The 15,479-nt window shown below is 51.9% G+C and overlaps 2 protein-coding genes across 2 annotated transcripts; both read left to right on the top strand.

Annotated features, from left to right (window-relative positions):
- On the top strand, nucleotides 4-3,453 carry LAMTOR2 (late endosomal/lysosomal adaptor, MAPK and MTOR activator 2). Its single transcript, NM_001243627.1, has 4 exons — nucleotides 4-279; nucleotides 586-748; nucleotides 2,951-3,040; nucleotides 3,257-3,453. The coding sequence occupies exons 1-4, from the start codon at nucleotides 212-214 to the stop codon at nucleotides 3,311-3,313; spliced, it is 378 nt and encodes a 125-aa protein (NP_001230556.1). The 5' UTR covers nucleotides 4-211; the 3' UTR covers nucleotides 3,314-3,453.
- RAB25 (RAB25, member RAS oncogene family) lies at nucleotides 4,823-14,429 on the top strand. Its single transcript, XM_001928357.5, has 5 exons — nucleotides 4,823-5,144; nucleotides 10,054-10,249; nucleotides 11,533-11,726; nucleotides 13,594-13,674; nucleotides 14,054-14,429. Exons 1-5 carry the CDS (start codon nucleotides 5,102-5,104, stop codon nucleotides 14,179-14,181), a joined length of 642 nt encoding a protein of 213 aa, XP_001928392.1. The 5' UTR covers nucleotides 4,823-5,101; the 3' UTR covers nucleotides 14,182-14,429.

The following is a 15,479-nucleotide window of genomic DNA, read 5'->3' as shown; positions in this document are numbered from 1 at the left end:
AGGGTGCCTCGCGAAGCTTCGAGGAACTACAATTCCCAGCGCCCCCCGCGGTGAGGCGGGGTTGAGTCAGAACCGCACAGTCAGGCCAGGAAACTACAACTCCCAGGAGTTCTGGAGCCGGGCAGCTGGACTACGGGAAGCGGCAGGCGGAGGCCAGTTATAGGAAACTCCGGGATCAGGTTGTGAAAGCCCAGGGTTAGGAGCCACAGGCATGCTGCGTCCCAAGGCTTTGACCCAGGTGCTAAGCCAAGCTAACACTGGAGGTGTCCAGAGCACCCTGTGAGTGCGGACCGAGAGGCCGAGCGGCGAGCACTGGAGTGGGGCTGCGCGCGGCTCTCCGAGGGAGGGGTGGGGAAGGCTCTCTGGGAAGGGAGGAGGTGGCAGAGGGGGCAGCCTTTGGGTGAACCGGCGAGAGGGCCACTCTTGAAAGAGAAACTGACGTGCTGGGTGTTTGGGGCATGTTCTAGGACACACTCAACCCAGACCCTTGCTTTCTAGGAGCGCCGGTGGGCGAGTTGGGATGGAAAGTCAGGTATTTTACTCCCCATCCTGAGCACGTTGATATCCGTTCTGATGCTTTTCCAGGCTGCTGAATAACGAGGGATCTCTGTTGGCCTACTCTGGTTACGGGGATACGGACGCCCGAGTCACTGCAGCCATCGCCAGTAACATCTGGGCGGCCTACGACCGGAACGGGAACCAAGCATTTAACGAAGACAATCTCAAATTCATCCTCATGGACTGCATGGTATGGAGAGGGGAGCCATTTCCTCTGTCCCTAAGGGGACCCCCAAGGGGCACCCTGGACCCCATCCTGGATGGTTGGGGCCCAGGGACAGGATTTCTGGAAGATTACTAAGAGTTGGTCTGCAGCAGCATTTATAATAGGCAGGACCCTATGTATCAAGTGGTGATGAGGAAGGAGTATTGGACCCGAGGTCTGGCTGGGTTCTAGTCTCAGCCAGCCACTTGCCATTTGTGGAACCTTGGGTAAGTCACAAGCTTTTTTACCACATCTCCAGTGTGAAAATAATCCCCACCACCACATCACGCACACAGGGTTGTTGTGATCAAATGAAAGGGTAGGTGTAAACTGTAGAGTGATATGCAGACACAAAGTGTTGTCATCTGAGATTCTCAGACTCAGAAGCATGGCAAAGTGTCCAGACCCTAGTCCAGTTCCTTCAGTTTACAGAAAAAGGAGATAAAGTCCAGAAAGAGGAAGCGCCATTAGACTGAATTTCTTGGGAACAGAACCTGTCTCATTCACCTTTATATCTGTTCAGTTAACAAATTTTTAGGTCCTTGCAGTATTCTCAGGACCTGGGAAAAAAATAGCAAACAGGACAAACAAAAACTGCAGCCCTAATGTCTCATATATGCCTTAAAATAAGTAAAATATGTATGTTTGTAAAATCAGTTCATAAATATGTTTTGTAACATACATACATAAGTTTAAAAAGTAGTATGTGGAGTTCCCGTCATGGCTCAGTGGATTAAGAACTAGTATCCAGGAGTTCCCGTTGTGGTGCAGCAGAAAAAAATCCTACTAAGAACCATGAGGTTGCAGGTTCAATCCCTGGTCTTGCTCAGTGGGTTAAGGATCCAGCGTTGCCATGAGCTGTGGTGTAGGTCGCAGACTCAACTTGGATCTGGTGCATTGCTGTGGCTGTGGCATAGGCTGGCAGCTGTAGCTCTGATTATATCCATAGGCTGGGAACCTCCCTATGCTTCGGGCGTGGCTCTAAGAAGCAAAACAAAACAAAAAACTGGTATCCATGGAGATGAAGGTGGATCCCTGGCTGGCTCAGTGGGTTAAGTATCCGGCATTGCTGCAAGCTGCAGCATAGGTCTCAGATTCGTCTCAGCTCCCATGTCTGCTGTGTCTATGGTGTAGGCCAGCAGCTGCCACTCTGATTCCATCCTTAGGCCAGGCACTTCTGTATGCTGCAGGTGCGGCCCTAGAAAGAAAGAAAAAGTAGTATGTTAGGTATTGAAAATGCTGTGGAGAAAAAGCAAGGAAGTGAGAGAGGGACAATATTACTGCAAAGGGGACAAGTCATCATAGATCTAAAGGAAGCTGGCAAGCCATATGGCTGTCTGGGCGAAGAACATTTCTGACAGAGAGAACAGTAAGTACAAAGGCCCTGAGGCAGAGGCACAATGATGCCTGGTCAAGAATCAACAAGGTTGAAGTGGCTGGAGTAGCGAGAGAATGGGAGAGGTTAGTAGATGAGGCCAGAGAGGCAGGAGATGCAGCATCTGGTTCTAAGCACACAGTGGATATTTAGTGAAAGTTTTCTGAGCCAAACTGAAAAGTCCCCAAGAGTGAACTTTCCAGAAAGAATTGCCAGTGGAACTCAGTCAGCAGCCTCTTCCTTACTCCCTTAACCAAGGATGCCAGTTCAACTGATGACTCCTAACTAGTGATTCCTAGGTTGCCTGCCCTAGAACTGGTGATCTAAGGGCAATAGCTTTCAAGTGTTTTGACCACAGTGCAGCCATAATAAATATATTTTAAGTCAGAGTATCCCACTAAAATCAAAGTTTCCTAAAACAGTACTTTCCTTACTGTATGCGATGTACTTCATTTCTCTTTTTTTTTTCTTTTCAAAGCTGATCAGCCTTCTTAATTGAACTAGGGTCAGTTAATCCCTTCCTGTCTATTAGCACCCTCATCAACTAGAGTGGGATAGTTGAGAAGAGGAGAAACTGAGCTTCTGGGAGATTGAGTTTCCCAGGGTAACTTGGTTAGTAGGTGGCTGTGCTGAAGCTGGAATGGGCTCAGGACTCCATGTCCAAGGCTATGGCCAAAGTCCCCCCAGCTGAAGCTCCTGCTGTGCCTGAGACATGGAAGGAAGATACAGTCTCTCTCAAGAGGAGCCCTTGGGGAAAGAGGGGGTAAAGGATGCAAGTAGCACATCACATCCCATGATATCACCCCCACCAGGAAGGCCGTGTAGCCATCACTCGAGTGGCCAACCTTCTACTGTGCATGTATGCCAAGGAGACTGTTGGCTTCGGAATGCTCAAGGCCAAGGTGTGTATGTGCCCATCTTTGTACAACCCTGGGTCCAGCCTTCATGCTCTACCACTGCGTCCACTCCTTTCCCCACCACCTTCATGTCACCCAGTCCGTGTCTGGGATGGGCTCACAGGTGGGGGCCGGGGGCCCGGCATTAGGAGGAGACCTGAATTTAAGGTGCCTCTGGTGGCAGGCCTTGTGTGGGACTGATTTCTCCTCCCTTTCTCGCAGGCCCAGGCCTTGGTGCAGTACCTGGAGGAGCCTCTCACCCAAGTAGCAGCATCGTAATGGACATGGGTGGAAGCAGGGGTCAGAAAAGAGAGATGACCATTTGGAGGGGCAGGGCCCCCTGGTGAAACCTCCCCCTGGACTTTGGGGGGAGGGTGGGACTTTGTTTTTCCCAAGAATAAACTTCAACTCCTGTCTTATGTCTTGGCTGCTCTCTTGGATGGCGGGAATCAGAGGAGCTGGAGCGTAGCGGGGTTGCTTCCCCGGCTGCTCACGTTCTGCAAGGATGGCTCTCCACTTGCTCCTTCACCGTGACCTCCCACCACCAAATGGTTTTGGCAGGGGTGCCTCGGCTCCCTGGGCCTCTCCAGTGGTGTGGCCTCACCTGGCCCCTGCCATGCAGAGAAGAATCTTACCCACCTGCATGGCGAAACCTTGAGAGTGAGCTCAGAGGAACAAGGGGCTGGTGGGGGTCATGTTGGACAAAGAGAAGAAGGGGGCTGGGAGTTCAGTGTCCTTCAGTCTGGACCTTGAGAGGGTGGGTCCGCCTTTTTTTTTTTTTGGCTCTTTAGGGCCACACCCGCAGCATATGGAGGTTCCCAGTCTAGGGGTCGAATCAGAGCTGTAGCTGCCGGCCTACATCACAGCCACAGCAACGCGGGCTCCGAGCCGTGTCTGCAACTTATACCACAGCTCATGGCAATGGCTTGATCCTTAACCCATGGAGCGGGGCCAAGGATCAAACACGCATCCTCATGGATACTAGTCGGGTTTGTTACTGCTGAGCCATAAAGGGAACTCTCGGGGTCACCTTTTCTACTCTTGGAGTTGAGAGGGGAACCCCTCTGGCTGCCTACAGGAACTGCCCCTTTCCTCTTCTCTAGCCATTCACATGCCTACACAATCTCCAGATCAGGAAGACGTTTGCAGACATGATGTCTTTGCTCTGAAGCTGCAGGTTGTGGGGAGGGAGTAGAAGGCGCCCAGAAGTCTTGTCCCTACACTCAGACCCCTCATCCCATCTGGCAGTTTCTGCCCCAGGTCTCCCCCTACCCAACATCCTTAGAGCAAGGCTCAACAGGGAGCTCTCAGCCCTGTAGGAAGGGACCTGTCCCAGGAAGCAGGTAGTTTGGAAGTTCCAGCTCCACCTAGGCTGAGAAACTGCCCATCCCAGGCCCTGGGCTGTCAGGGAGGGGCAGGAGTTGCTGTATCAGAGATGCAACTCCCAGAGCTCTGCTGCAGCAGGGTGGCCCCAGCCCCTCCCCACAACTGCCCTTTGTCTGCGGTCCCCAGTTACTCCTCACCACAGCCTCTGAGGCAAAGCAGGAGGACCAGTCATTTTCTGCTCCCTGAGGGGTTATTCTCCACTCCCAAGTAGCTGGCCCTCTTAGGGCCACAGGTCCCAGGAGCCTAGCAGTGTGCATTCTGTCCTTAGCTGGCTCTCTGGAGGTCCTGTCTCTCCCAGCTGCCCCCATTGTCACTCCCTCAACCCTGCTCACCTGCTTGCAGGAGCCAGGCTGAGAGCAGACACCCAACCTGTCTAACCTGTCTGACGTCATTATCTCTCCACCCACCTGGGCCCCAGGTCTCCAGCAGCTCACTCTTCCTGTTCTCAGCTTCCGTCCTCTCAGCTTCCTTACAGCACCGCCACCTGCCAGAGCTGAGCCTCCCTAGGCTCTGGCCTTAAGTCAGCCATCGATCCTTCTGGCTGCTGACCGTATTTTTCCCCTCCATGAGAGGAAGGCCGGATCCAGGTCTCTTGAGAGCTGAAGGTTGAGGGCACTGAGCCAACGCATAGACCCTCACCTCTGCCCTTGAAGACGTTTGTGCCCTCCATGCAGAGCCAAGATGGGGAACAGAAGTGAAGAAGATTATAACTTTGTCTTCAAGGGTGAGTTGGGGTCCATAAAGAAAGAGACCAGCAGAGCCAGAGGGCCCCCCTCCTGTTTTTTAATCCCTTAGCAAGATCCCCTCCCAGGGCTCATCATTCCTTCAGGTCAAAAAGAAAGCCACAGGGAGTGGGGAGGGTCTTTTTACTGGGACAAAAGCCCGGAGCTGCAGGAATGCTCTACTGTTGTCAGTAATGACACAGTTGATCACTCCTTACCAATGACAACTGAGGCCCCTCTGCCCACATCCTAATAGAAGCCCAAATCCCTAGGAGTAGTCAGCTACTGCAGCACGAGAGACGGAGGTCAGACTTCAGAGAGGATTCCCTCCAGAGAAGAAGGGGAAGAAATGCATCTTTCTGGGCAGGTGTACAGGAAAGGAGAGATCGGAGAGAATGATCCCATCACAGGGCTGGATGAAGACACAGATGTAAGGAAGAGGGCACAGGGAATGGAATCTGGAGGACTCCTAGTGCCAGGGCCTTGTCTGTCTGTCCCTTGGCACACCCCTTGGGCCCAAATACCAGGAACTGGGTTCAACTTTCTGTCCCTGGACGTCTGCAGGTATCCTTCCTGCTCCTTTATCTCCTCCCTGTGTTTGGCCAGTCTAGTGTTCCCCGCCCCCCACCTCCACACCTCCTTCAGGGCAGGGTGGACTGGCAGTGCTGCGATTCCCTGTCCAGCCACCCCACCCCACCCCACTGCCTCTCCCAGCCTCAGCCCCAGCCCCAGCCCCACCCTCACCTGAGCTGGGACTCTCCGTCAACCAGGGATCGGTGAACCTGTACTCCCGGCATCTTTCTCAGGAAGGGAGATAGGGTAAGGGTTAGCAGTAGACTGGGGCAGTAATACTACTAGTAACCGCTGTTTGTTGAGTTCTTGCCATGTGCCAGCTACTAGTTCATTAATCACCACAACAACCCCAAATTTTGAAAACACTTTGAAGTCAGGAGCGGGACCAAGTTCAGATCTCAGCCCAGCCACTTACTAATTATTGCAGAGGGGGGGTCACTAGAAGCAGGCGCTGAGAAGTTTGGAGTGTAAGATATTTACTGTGGATCAACAACAGTGAAAAGAAGAGGGAGGACACAGGACTGGGCAGAGGGAGAAGTTGCACTGCAAGGCAGAATCACAAAGCCTCGGTCAAGGGCAGGGAGCTGGGGCATTGGGTGCAGGCTGCCCGGGGAAGGCATGACCTCAGGTGAGGCTGCTCCCTACAGATGTTGGACTTCCCTGTTGTGGCTCAGTGGGAATGAATCTGACTAGCATCTGTGAGGACGTAGGTTTGATCCCTGGCCTCGCTTAGTGGGTTAAGGATCTGGTGTTGCCATGAGCTGTGGTGTAAGTCAGAGACACAGCTTGGATGAGGCATTGCTGTGGCTGTGGCGTAGGCCCGTGGCCATCGCTCCAATTCGACCCCTAGCCTGGGAACCTCCACGTGCCATGGGTTCAGCCTTAAAAAGACCAAAAAATAAAATAAAATAAATAAAATAAAATAAAATAGAAAGAAAGAAGGAAAGAAACAGATGTCGAAGGAGCCAATGGCTGAAGGCTGTGTGCTGACTGCACTCCCTGCAGCTGGGGGCAAGCTGGGGGCAAGTCCTTCGTGGAAGCCTCATCTGGGCACCACACCTCGTGTTTACCACACTAGCTGGATTGTCTTGCGCAAGTCATTTAAAAATGGGGTGATATTAATAATGGTACTTGCCTTGTGACTTTGTTGTGAGGATTAAATGGATTCGTATGTGTAAAGCCTTTAGAACAGTGCCTGGCACATTGTAGGCACTCAATAAATGTTAACCATTAGTATCTCCATTTTACAGAGGAGGTGAGACAAAGAGCAAGTAGCTTTCAAAATGTTACAAAGTCAATACTCAAACCCAAGTCTATCTGACTCCAAAGCTCTTTCCCCAAGTCCTTCTGGGGCCTGAGGATTGAGTTCAGAGCCCATCCACTGGGAGGGCTGAGAGGTGATGAGATCCCCAGTAGGGGGGAGAGAGAGTGGTAGGAACACACACACACACGCGCGCACACACACACACACACACACACACATGTCCATACCTCCTCTTACCCACATATACCCCTATTACTCCCAGCTCTTTCCTTCCCTAACAAATAAGGAATCTTTTTTTTTTTTTTTTTTTTTTTTTTGGTCTTTTTAGGGCCACACCTGCAGCATATGGAAGTTCCCAAGCTAGGGATAGAATCAGAGCTGCAGCTGCCAGACTATACCACAGCCAAAGCCATAGCAACACCAGATCCGAGCTACATCTTTGACCACATCAGAACTTTCAGCAACGCCAGATCCTTAACCCACTGAGTGAGGCCAGGGATCGAACCAGCATCCTCATGGATACTAGTTGGGTTCGTTACTGCTGAACCACAATGGGAACTCTACTCTTTTTTTTTTTTTTTTTTCAGCTGCACACGCAGCATGTGGACGTTCCCAGGCCAGGATTTGAACCCGTGCCACAGCAGTGACAAGGCCAGATCCTTAACCCATTATACCACAGGAGAACTCCATAAAGAAGGAATTCTTAAAGTTGGAGAGAGGGAATTGTGTCATGGCTCAGTGGTTAACAAACTGACTAGGAATCACGAGGTTGCGGGTTCGATCCCTGGCCTTGCTCAGTGGCTTAAGGATCCGGCGTTGCCGTGAGCTGTGGTGTAGGTTGCAGACACGGCTCGGATCCCGTGTTGCTGTGGCTCTGGTGTAGGTTGGCACCTGTAGTTCCAATTAGACCCCTAGCCTGGGAACCTCTATATGCTGCAGGAGCGGCTCTAGAAAAGGGAAAAAGACAAAAATAAATAAATAAATAAATAAAGTTGGAGAGGGACTTCATAGATTTTATAAATAGGGAAACAGATCTAGAAAAAGAGAGCCACTTGTTCAGGGTCGCATAGCTAGACAGAGGTGGAGTGGGGACCAGAGGCCAGAATATGTGGTGCCCCCGAGTCCTGGGGCACCAGCCTGCCTTTCCAGACTCTGGATGCTCAGGCTGGGGGGGGCTACTACAATTGTTAGTTGTGCTTAAACCAGCCCCTACATTTTAACCCCAGTCCCCAGCTCACCCACAGTGGGTAGGCCTGGGCCCTGGACGCTGTCCTCCAGTCCAAAGGCTCTTCATGGCCCCTCTGATGGGTCCTTGTCCTTGAAAACCTAAAGGTAAAAGCACTGGCCTATCAGTGACAATCATGACAGTAACCATTTTGCACACTCACTATATCCTGAGCAATATCTCATTTACTTCTTGCGAAAATCTGTAAATTGATAATATCATTATTCCCATTTTTTCATAATAAAAAGTTCAGAGAGGATACATAACTTGCTGAAGGACACACACAGCTAGTCCCACACCCAGTCCCATGGTCTATTTTTTTTTTTTTTTAATTTTTTCAGAGTATAGTTGACTCACAGTGTTGTGTTAGCTTCAGGTATACAGCAAAGTGTTTCAGTTGAACACATGCACATAACTGTTCTTTTTCAGATTCTTTTCCCATATAGACCATCACAGAGTATTGAGTAGATTTTCTTGTGCTATACAATCCAGTCCTGACCTCTTTTTTTTTTTTTTTTTTGTCTTTTTGGGGCCACTCCCACGGCACATGGAGTTTCCCAGGCTAAAGGTTAAATCTGAGCTGTAGCTGCCAGCCTACAGCCATAGCAACGTAGGAACTGAGCCACATCTGGTACCTACATCATAGCTCATGGCAAGGCTGGATCCTTAACCCACTGAGCGGGGCCAGGGATGGACCCCAAGTCCTCACAGATACTAGCTGTGTTCATTCATAGCTGAGCCACGACGGGAACTCCCAATCTAGTCCTATACTCTTTTTTAAAAAAATTTTTGGCCTCCCTGCAGCAGAGTTTCTGGGCCAGAGATCAGTTCTGAGCCGCAGTTTCGACCTACACCACAGCTTCGGCAACACCAGATCCTTTAACCCACTGTACTGGGCCAGGGATCGAACCTGTGTCCTGGCACTGCAGAGACACTGTCGATCCCCTTACATCCCAGCATGAACTCCCCAGTCCCATGGTCTTAACCATGCAAGACTGCCCCTTTGTGGGGTCATCTGGATCCTAACATCTCACACACATACTTCCAAACCTTTCCCCCCACCCACAGACATGTCACCTGCCAAATTTCCTCCTCACCCACATATCTATTCACAACTCTGCTTCCCATGCAAACATACACAAACCTGGAGTTCCCATCATGGCACAGTGGTTAAAGATTCCGACCAGAGGAGTTCCCGTCGTGGAGCAGTGGTTAACGAATCCGATTAGGAACCATGAGGTTGTGGGTTTGATCCCTGGCCTTGCTCAGTGGGCTAAGGATCTGGCGTTGCCGTGAGCTGTGGTGTAGGTTGCAGACACGGCTCAGATTCCGTGTTGCTGTGGCTCTGGTGGAGGCTGGTGGCTACAGATCTGATTAGACCCCTAGCCTGGGAACCTCCATATGCCGCGGGAGCGGCCCTAGAAAAGGCAAAAAGACAAAAAAAAAAAACAAAAAACAAAAAAAAACAAAAACCACAAACCTTCCCCCGTCCTTCCAGCTCACAGAGAGACACATCCTCACACCCCCTCACCCAGAAATATATACCCTCCCCCCTACCTCCCCTGTAACCTCACAACCCCTGAACCCCAATACTGGCAAACAGCCCACAGATGTCACTCCATCACCCGATTTGCGGGCTGCCTCTGACTCTCAAGCCTAGAACCCTTAAAGCCCCTCAGCCTGTTTCACACTCTCAGCCCTTCTCCCCCGGGGGATCGATGCATTATGTAGCATTGCAGACACTGGTCTCTGCCAGGAGACCTGGCCCCCTTTTCAGTTTCCTGAGCTTAGCTCCCCTTTTCTAATGTGCAGGCCTCCCAGCTCAGTCTTTATCTCTCCACTCCTTCAGTGGTGCTGATCGGCGAGTCAGGCGTGGGGAAGACCAATCTGCTATCCCGATTCACTCGCAATGAGTTCAGCCACGACAGCCGCACCACCATCGGGGTTGAGTTTTCCACCCGCACGGTCATGCTGGGCACCGCCGCTGTCAAGGCTCAGATCTGGGACACGGCTGGCCTGGAGCGATACCGAGCCATCACCTCGGCGTGAGCCCGGGGCTGGGGAACTGCTGGGGTGTGGGGGTGCTGGGGAAGTCAGGGCACGTCTCTGGAGGAGAGGAGGAGGAGGAGGCGAGGGCACCCAGCAGGGTGCTCCCTGGATGGGATCACAGGCTGCCGTGGCCTGGGTAAGGACACACAAGTTCTGTGAGCCACGAACAGTCTGAGATGGGATGTAGTGATACTGACGGCTTGAACTAAAAATAAGAGTCATTGCCACCACTTCCTTAAGCCTTTGCTATGTACCTTCCTGGATACAAGGCACTTTACATTGGGCATTTTATGTAATTCTCAAAATACCATAGGAATAAGGTGTTACCATTAACCCTCTTTAAATAGAAGTTTGAGTCTCAAGCAGGTGAAATCGGTGCAGCTAGGATGGGGGCAGTTTCTGGGATCGGGGGCGCCCCTTCATTCTGCACAGTGCTTTGCACTTGATAGCCTTCACTAACCACAAGGTGAAGGGCTGGACCCCTGAGCTGCATTTTACAAAGACTCAGAGGACACTGAGGAACTCAGGCCTCCTGACACCAATCCAGAGAGTCTCCCAGACAGTGTCAGGCCAAAGGTGGTGTGTGTGTGTGTGTGTGTGTGTGTGTGTGTGTGTGTGTGTGTGTGTGTGTGTGTGTGTGTGTAGTGGGCGACAGCACCTGCCAGTGGGCAGGAAGCAGGAGTCAGGGGCTTTGTTTATACCTACTCATAACTCTTGGACTGGTCACCTGACTCTTACGAGCCTCAGTTGACTCATCAACAAAATGGGAGTAAGTAGGTACCACCCACCTGCAGAAGCTCTATCTAATTCCAAGAGTGAGACTGGATGCTTGCAAGGATGCCTCAGCCAGGGACTGCTATTTGAGGAGGCATTCAGCTAGTCCTAGAAAGATGGCCATAAGAGAGAAGGTGGCACTGTAGGTCAAGGAGCTGTATGAGGACGATCAAGAGGCCGACTTGACCAGTGACCCAGTATGCACTGGTAGATAGCAGAGGCTAAATCCTGAGCAAGGACCTCAGGAAGTGGAGGAGCCAGGAAGGAGGAGGGAGCCAATGGTTTTGGAGAAGGGAGGTGAGGCTTCAAAGGCGCCACGGCCAGGATCCCTGAAGGGCACCCAGCATCAGACACCAGAGCTTTGGGCTCTCCTGTGTGGTTTGGTCTCGTCTCTGGACTCAGTCTTCATATTTCCCCATCTCTGACTTTTGACTTCAGGGCTCAGCTCTGAGCCTGGGCTCACTGGCCCTGACCTTACCTCTGTCCACCCCACTACCCCACCCAGGTACTATCGTGGTGCAGTGGGGGCCCTACTGGTGTTTGACCTAACCAAGCACCAGACCTATGCCGTGGTGGAGCGCTGGCTGAAGGAGCTCTATGACCATGCTGAGGCCACTATCGTCGTCATGCTCGTGGGTAACAAGAGTGACCTCAGCCAGGCCCGGGAGGTGCCTACGGACGAGGCCCGCATGTTCGCTGGTGAGAGCCCACCAGGACCCAGTGTGACCCCTCCAACTGCTGCCAGTGCCATTCCAGCTCCCACCTCCCCAACCCCTTGGTCTCTCCCTAGAGCCCTGGCCTAGACTTCCTCCACAGGGTCCCCTGCCTCCATCATCTATTCCTCAGAATCTCCTAGCCCTCTCCCTCTGTGACCCTGTGTCCCTCATTATGTCTCACGGCTTGCCCTGAGCTTGTCTTTATGGGCAATTATTATTTATTTATTTATTTATTTATTTATTTGTTTTGGCTTTTGGCTTTTTTTAGGGGCCATACCCGCGGCATATGGAGGTTCCCAAGCTAGGGGTCTAATCAGAGCTGTGGCTACTGGCCTATACCACAGCCATAGCCACATCAGATCTGAGCTGCGTCTGTGACCTACACCACAGCTCACAGCCATACCAGATCCTTAACCCACTGAGCAACACCAGGAATCAACCCGCAACCTCATGGTTCCTAGTAGGATTCATTTCTGCTGCACCAAGACGGGAACTCCTATTATTATTTTTTATGGCCATGCCCAAAGGATGTGGAAGTTCCCAGGCCAAGGATCCAACCTGCACCGCAGTGATAACCAGAGCCACAGGCGTGACAACACCGGATAAAGATCAGCTGAGCCACCAGGGAACTCCTGTGAGCAATTATTCAGAGTTGGTTTCAAGACAGCCCACACTGCAATGCTCAGAGATGCCAAGTATAGCAGGTGGACTCCCCTTGACCATCTCCAGCCACCTTCCCCAAGAGTTTTCTGGGGTTTAGAGACAGCAAGACACAGAGGTTAAGGGTATAGGCTGTGGAGTCCAGAGGCCCAGCGTCACATCTCTTGGCCAGCGACACCAGTGCAAGTTCTTTATTCATTCTGTTTCTGGGCTTCAGTTTCCTCTTTGATAAGAAAGGGAAGTATGGAGTTCCCGTTGGGGCTCAGTGGTTAACGAATCCGACTAGGAACCATGAGGTTGTGCATTCAATCCCTGGCCTTGCTCCGTGGGTTAAGGATCCGGCGTTGCCGTGAGCTGTGGTGTAGATTGCAGACTCGGCTCAGATCCCACATTGCTGTGGCTCTGGTGTAGGCCAGCGGCTACAGCTCTGATTAGACCCCTAGCCTGGGAACCTCCATATGCCGCGGGTGCGGCCCTAGAAAAAAAGACAAAAAAAAAAAAAAAAAAAAGAAAGGGAAGTAGTCAAACCTACCTCACAGGTTATTTATTTACTTATTTATTTTTATTTATTTTTTTAGGGCCGCACCTGCAGCATATGGAAGTTCGCAAGCTAGGGAGTCAAATCGTAACTGCAGCTGCTGGCCTACCCCACAGCCACAGCAACACAGGATCTGAGCCATGTCTGCGACCTTGCGGCAATGCCGGATCCTTAACCTACTGAGCAAGGCCAGGGATTGAACACGCATCTTCATGGTTCCTAGTCAGGTTCATTACTGCTGAGCCACAATGGGAACTCCTGTTTTAGGTTTTAGATAAGCTACACATGCTAAGGATTCAGTGCATAGCAAATGTAGATAGTAAACACGGCATTCCTGTTTGTGACTCAGTGGATTACAAATCAGACTAGTGTCCATGAGGATGTGGGTTTGATCCCTGGCCTCACTCAGTGAGTTAAGGATCTAACGTTGCCATGAGCTGTGGTCGAAGACGAGGCTCGGATGTGGCGTTGCTGTGGCTGTGGGGTAGGCCCGCAGCTGCAGCTCTGATATGACCCACAGCCTGGGAACCTCCATAGGCCACATGTGCAGCCCTAAAAAGCAATTTTAAAAATATGTACATAGTAAACATGAAGTAAATATTATTATTGCCTTTGCCCTTTGCAACTAACAGTGTGCTTCCTTTCCTACCAGAAAACAATGGGCTGCTATTCCTGGAGACCTCAGCCCTGGATTCCACCAATGTTGAGCTGGCCTTTGAGACTGTCCTCAAAGGTTAGAGCCCCTGCCTCCATTTGGCACCCCAACCCCAACCCTGAGACCTCTGTGGGCAGTGTTAAGAACGCAGACACCCAGCCCTCCCCGACCCCAGCTAACTCCTCAGCGTCTCTGTGGACCCCCAGCCTCCTCAGAGCCTCCCAAGTATGTCCCCACCCTCCTCAGCTGGTGCTTGGGGAAGGAACCAGAAGGACACCCTTGCCAGGGAGCTGAGTCTTAGCCTTTCTCCACTTGAGTAATTAGAAGGGACCCAGGTACCAAACTCTTCTTCCTTCCAGCAACCCCCCTGGGGTTTAGAAAGGGGCACGTGGTGTGTGTTCGGGGGAGGATGGGCTTTACATCTTTGTCCGACCTCATCACTGTCCTCTGCCCTCAGAGATCTTTGCAAAGGTGTCCAAGCAGAGGCAGAACAGCAGCCGGACCAATGCCATCACCCTGGGCAGTGCCCAGCCTGGGCAGGAGCCGGGCCCTGGTGAGAAGAGGGCCTGTTGCATCAGCCTCTGACCTCATCTAGCACCGACCCTGTGCCACCGGCTCTCTGGTTAACAGCACCTCTCAACCCCCAGCTCCGGGAGCTTTCCTTGCCCTGTGGTTCCGGATGACAGAGTGGCCAGTTCCCCTGTTCACAGTCCTTCTGAGCTCTAAGATCTTTACACCCCCCCACCTCCACCCCCACCCCCACATATCTTTATTATCATTCATCCCCTCACAGACTAGGGTCTTCGAATAAAGCTGTATTTTGTATCAATGCCTCCCCATGCCCCCCTTCATCTGCAGCCCCTCCTCTGAGTCCCCGTTCCCAGCCCCCCTCCCTCCATCCTCTCACTGTACCCACTACCCCCCAGGGCCAGCTGCCTCTGGAGTCCTATGGTCTGGGGACAGTGCCAAGGGGGTGGGAGATGTCCGCCTTTCCCTCTGCCAACCTCCAGGGCAGGTGGGTGAGGGAGGACAGCATGGTGGAGAGGGGGTATCTGGAAGGCGAGACAAAGGAAACCATCGGCGGGTACCATCTGGCGCCCAGGGCCCTGGTGCCAAGAACTGAGGTCACTCCAATGCCAGGGGTGAGGGGAAGGAGGCAGGGGAGATGTTGGAAAGAAGGGGGAGTCATGGCCAGTGTGGTGTGTGCGTGCTGGGGAAGGGGTTTTAAGCCCAGGAGGTGGAAGGTCCTGACCTCCAAGAAGAGGGGGTGCGATGTGTAGGGATGGATTGAACCTGGCAGGGAGGGTGGAGCTTTCAGCTCTCTGCCTCTTCTCCACTGAGTCCAGAGCTGGCTGTCCAGGCAGGGTCTAAGTCACTGGGCCTGTTCGGCAGGGCAGGGTGGAGGGAGGTCTAAGGGCACCCCAGGGAATAGAAGGCTGTAAGTGGGGAGAAAAGAGGGGATTGAGCATTTGGAGACACAAGCAGGAAGCTGTGGGGAGCAGACAAGAGGAGCCATCCATTTCCTGCAAGGTGAGCAGGAACGTCACCCAGAATGACACAGCGGAAGCCCCACTCACCCCAAGGTCGTTCAGACTCACTGCAGAGAAAGAAGCCAGAGCCTTAAGTAATAATACTTTTAATAAAATTAAGTTCTTAATAGCACATTTAATACATTAACCCTCCCCCTTCTTGGTTTCTCTGCATTTTGTGCAACATCATTTTGACTTGATTATTCATGGGTCCGTTTTGTTTCCCACCTCTGTTTTGCTTTTGAAATGTTTTTCCTTGGTGGATTTGTACGTGTCTTCACTAGATGCCTCAAATTAAGTCTGACCACAATCCTACTCTACTTTCTACAGTGGAGAGACCATTTCCCCTGCCCC

Source organism: Sus scrofa, chromosome 4 (genome assembly GCF_000003025.6).
Source record: "Sus scrofa isolate TJ Tabasco breed Duroc chromosome 4, Sscrofa11.1, whole genome shotgun sequence".
NCBI classification, from domain to species: domain Eukaryota; kingdom Metazoa; phylum Chordata; class Mammalia; order Artiodactyla; family Suidae; genus Sus; species Sus scrofa.
Note: the sequence above shows the minus strand (reverse complement) of the source record. Positions and strands in the feature narration are given on the sequence as shown.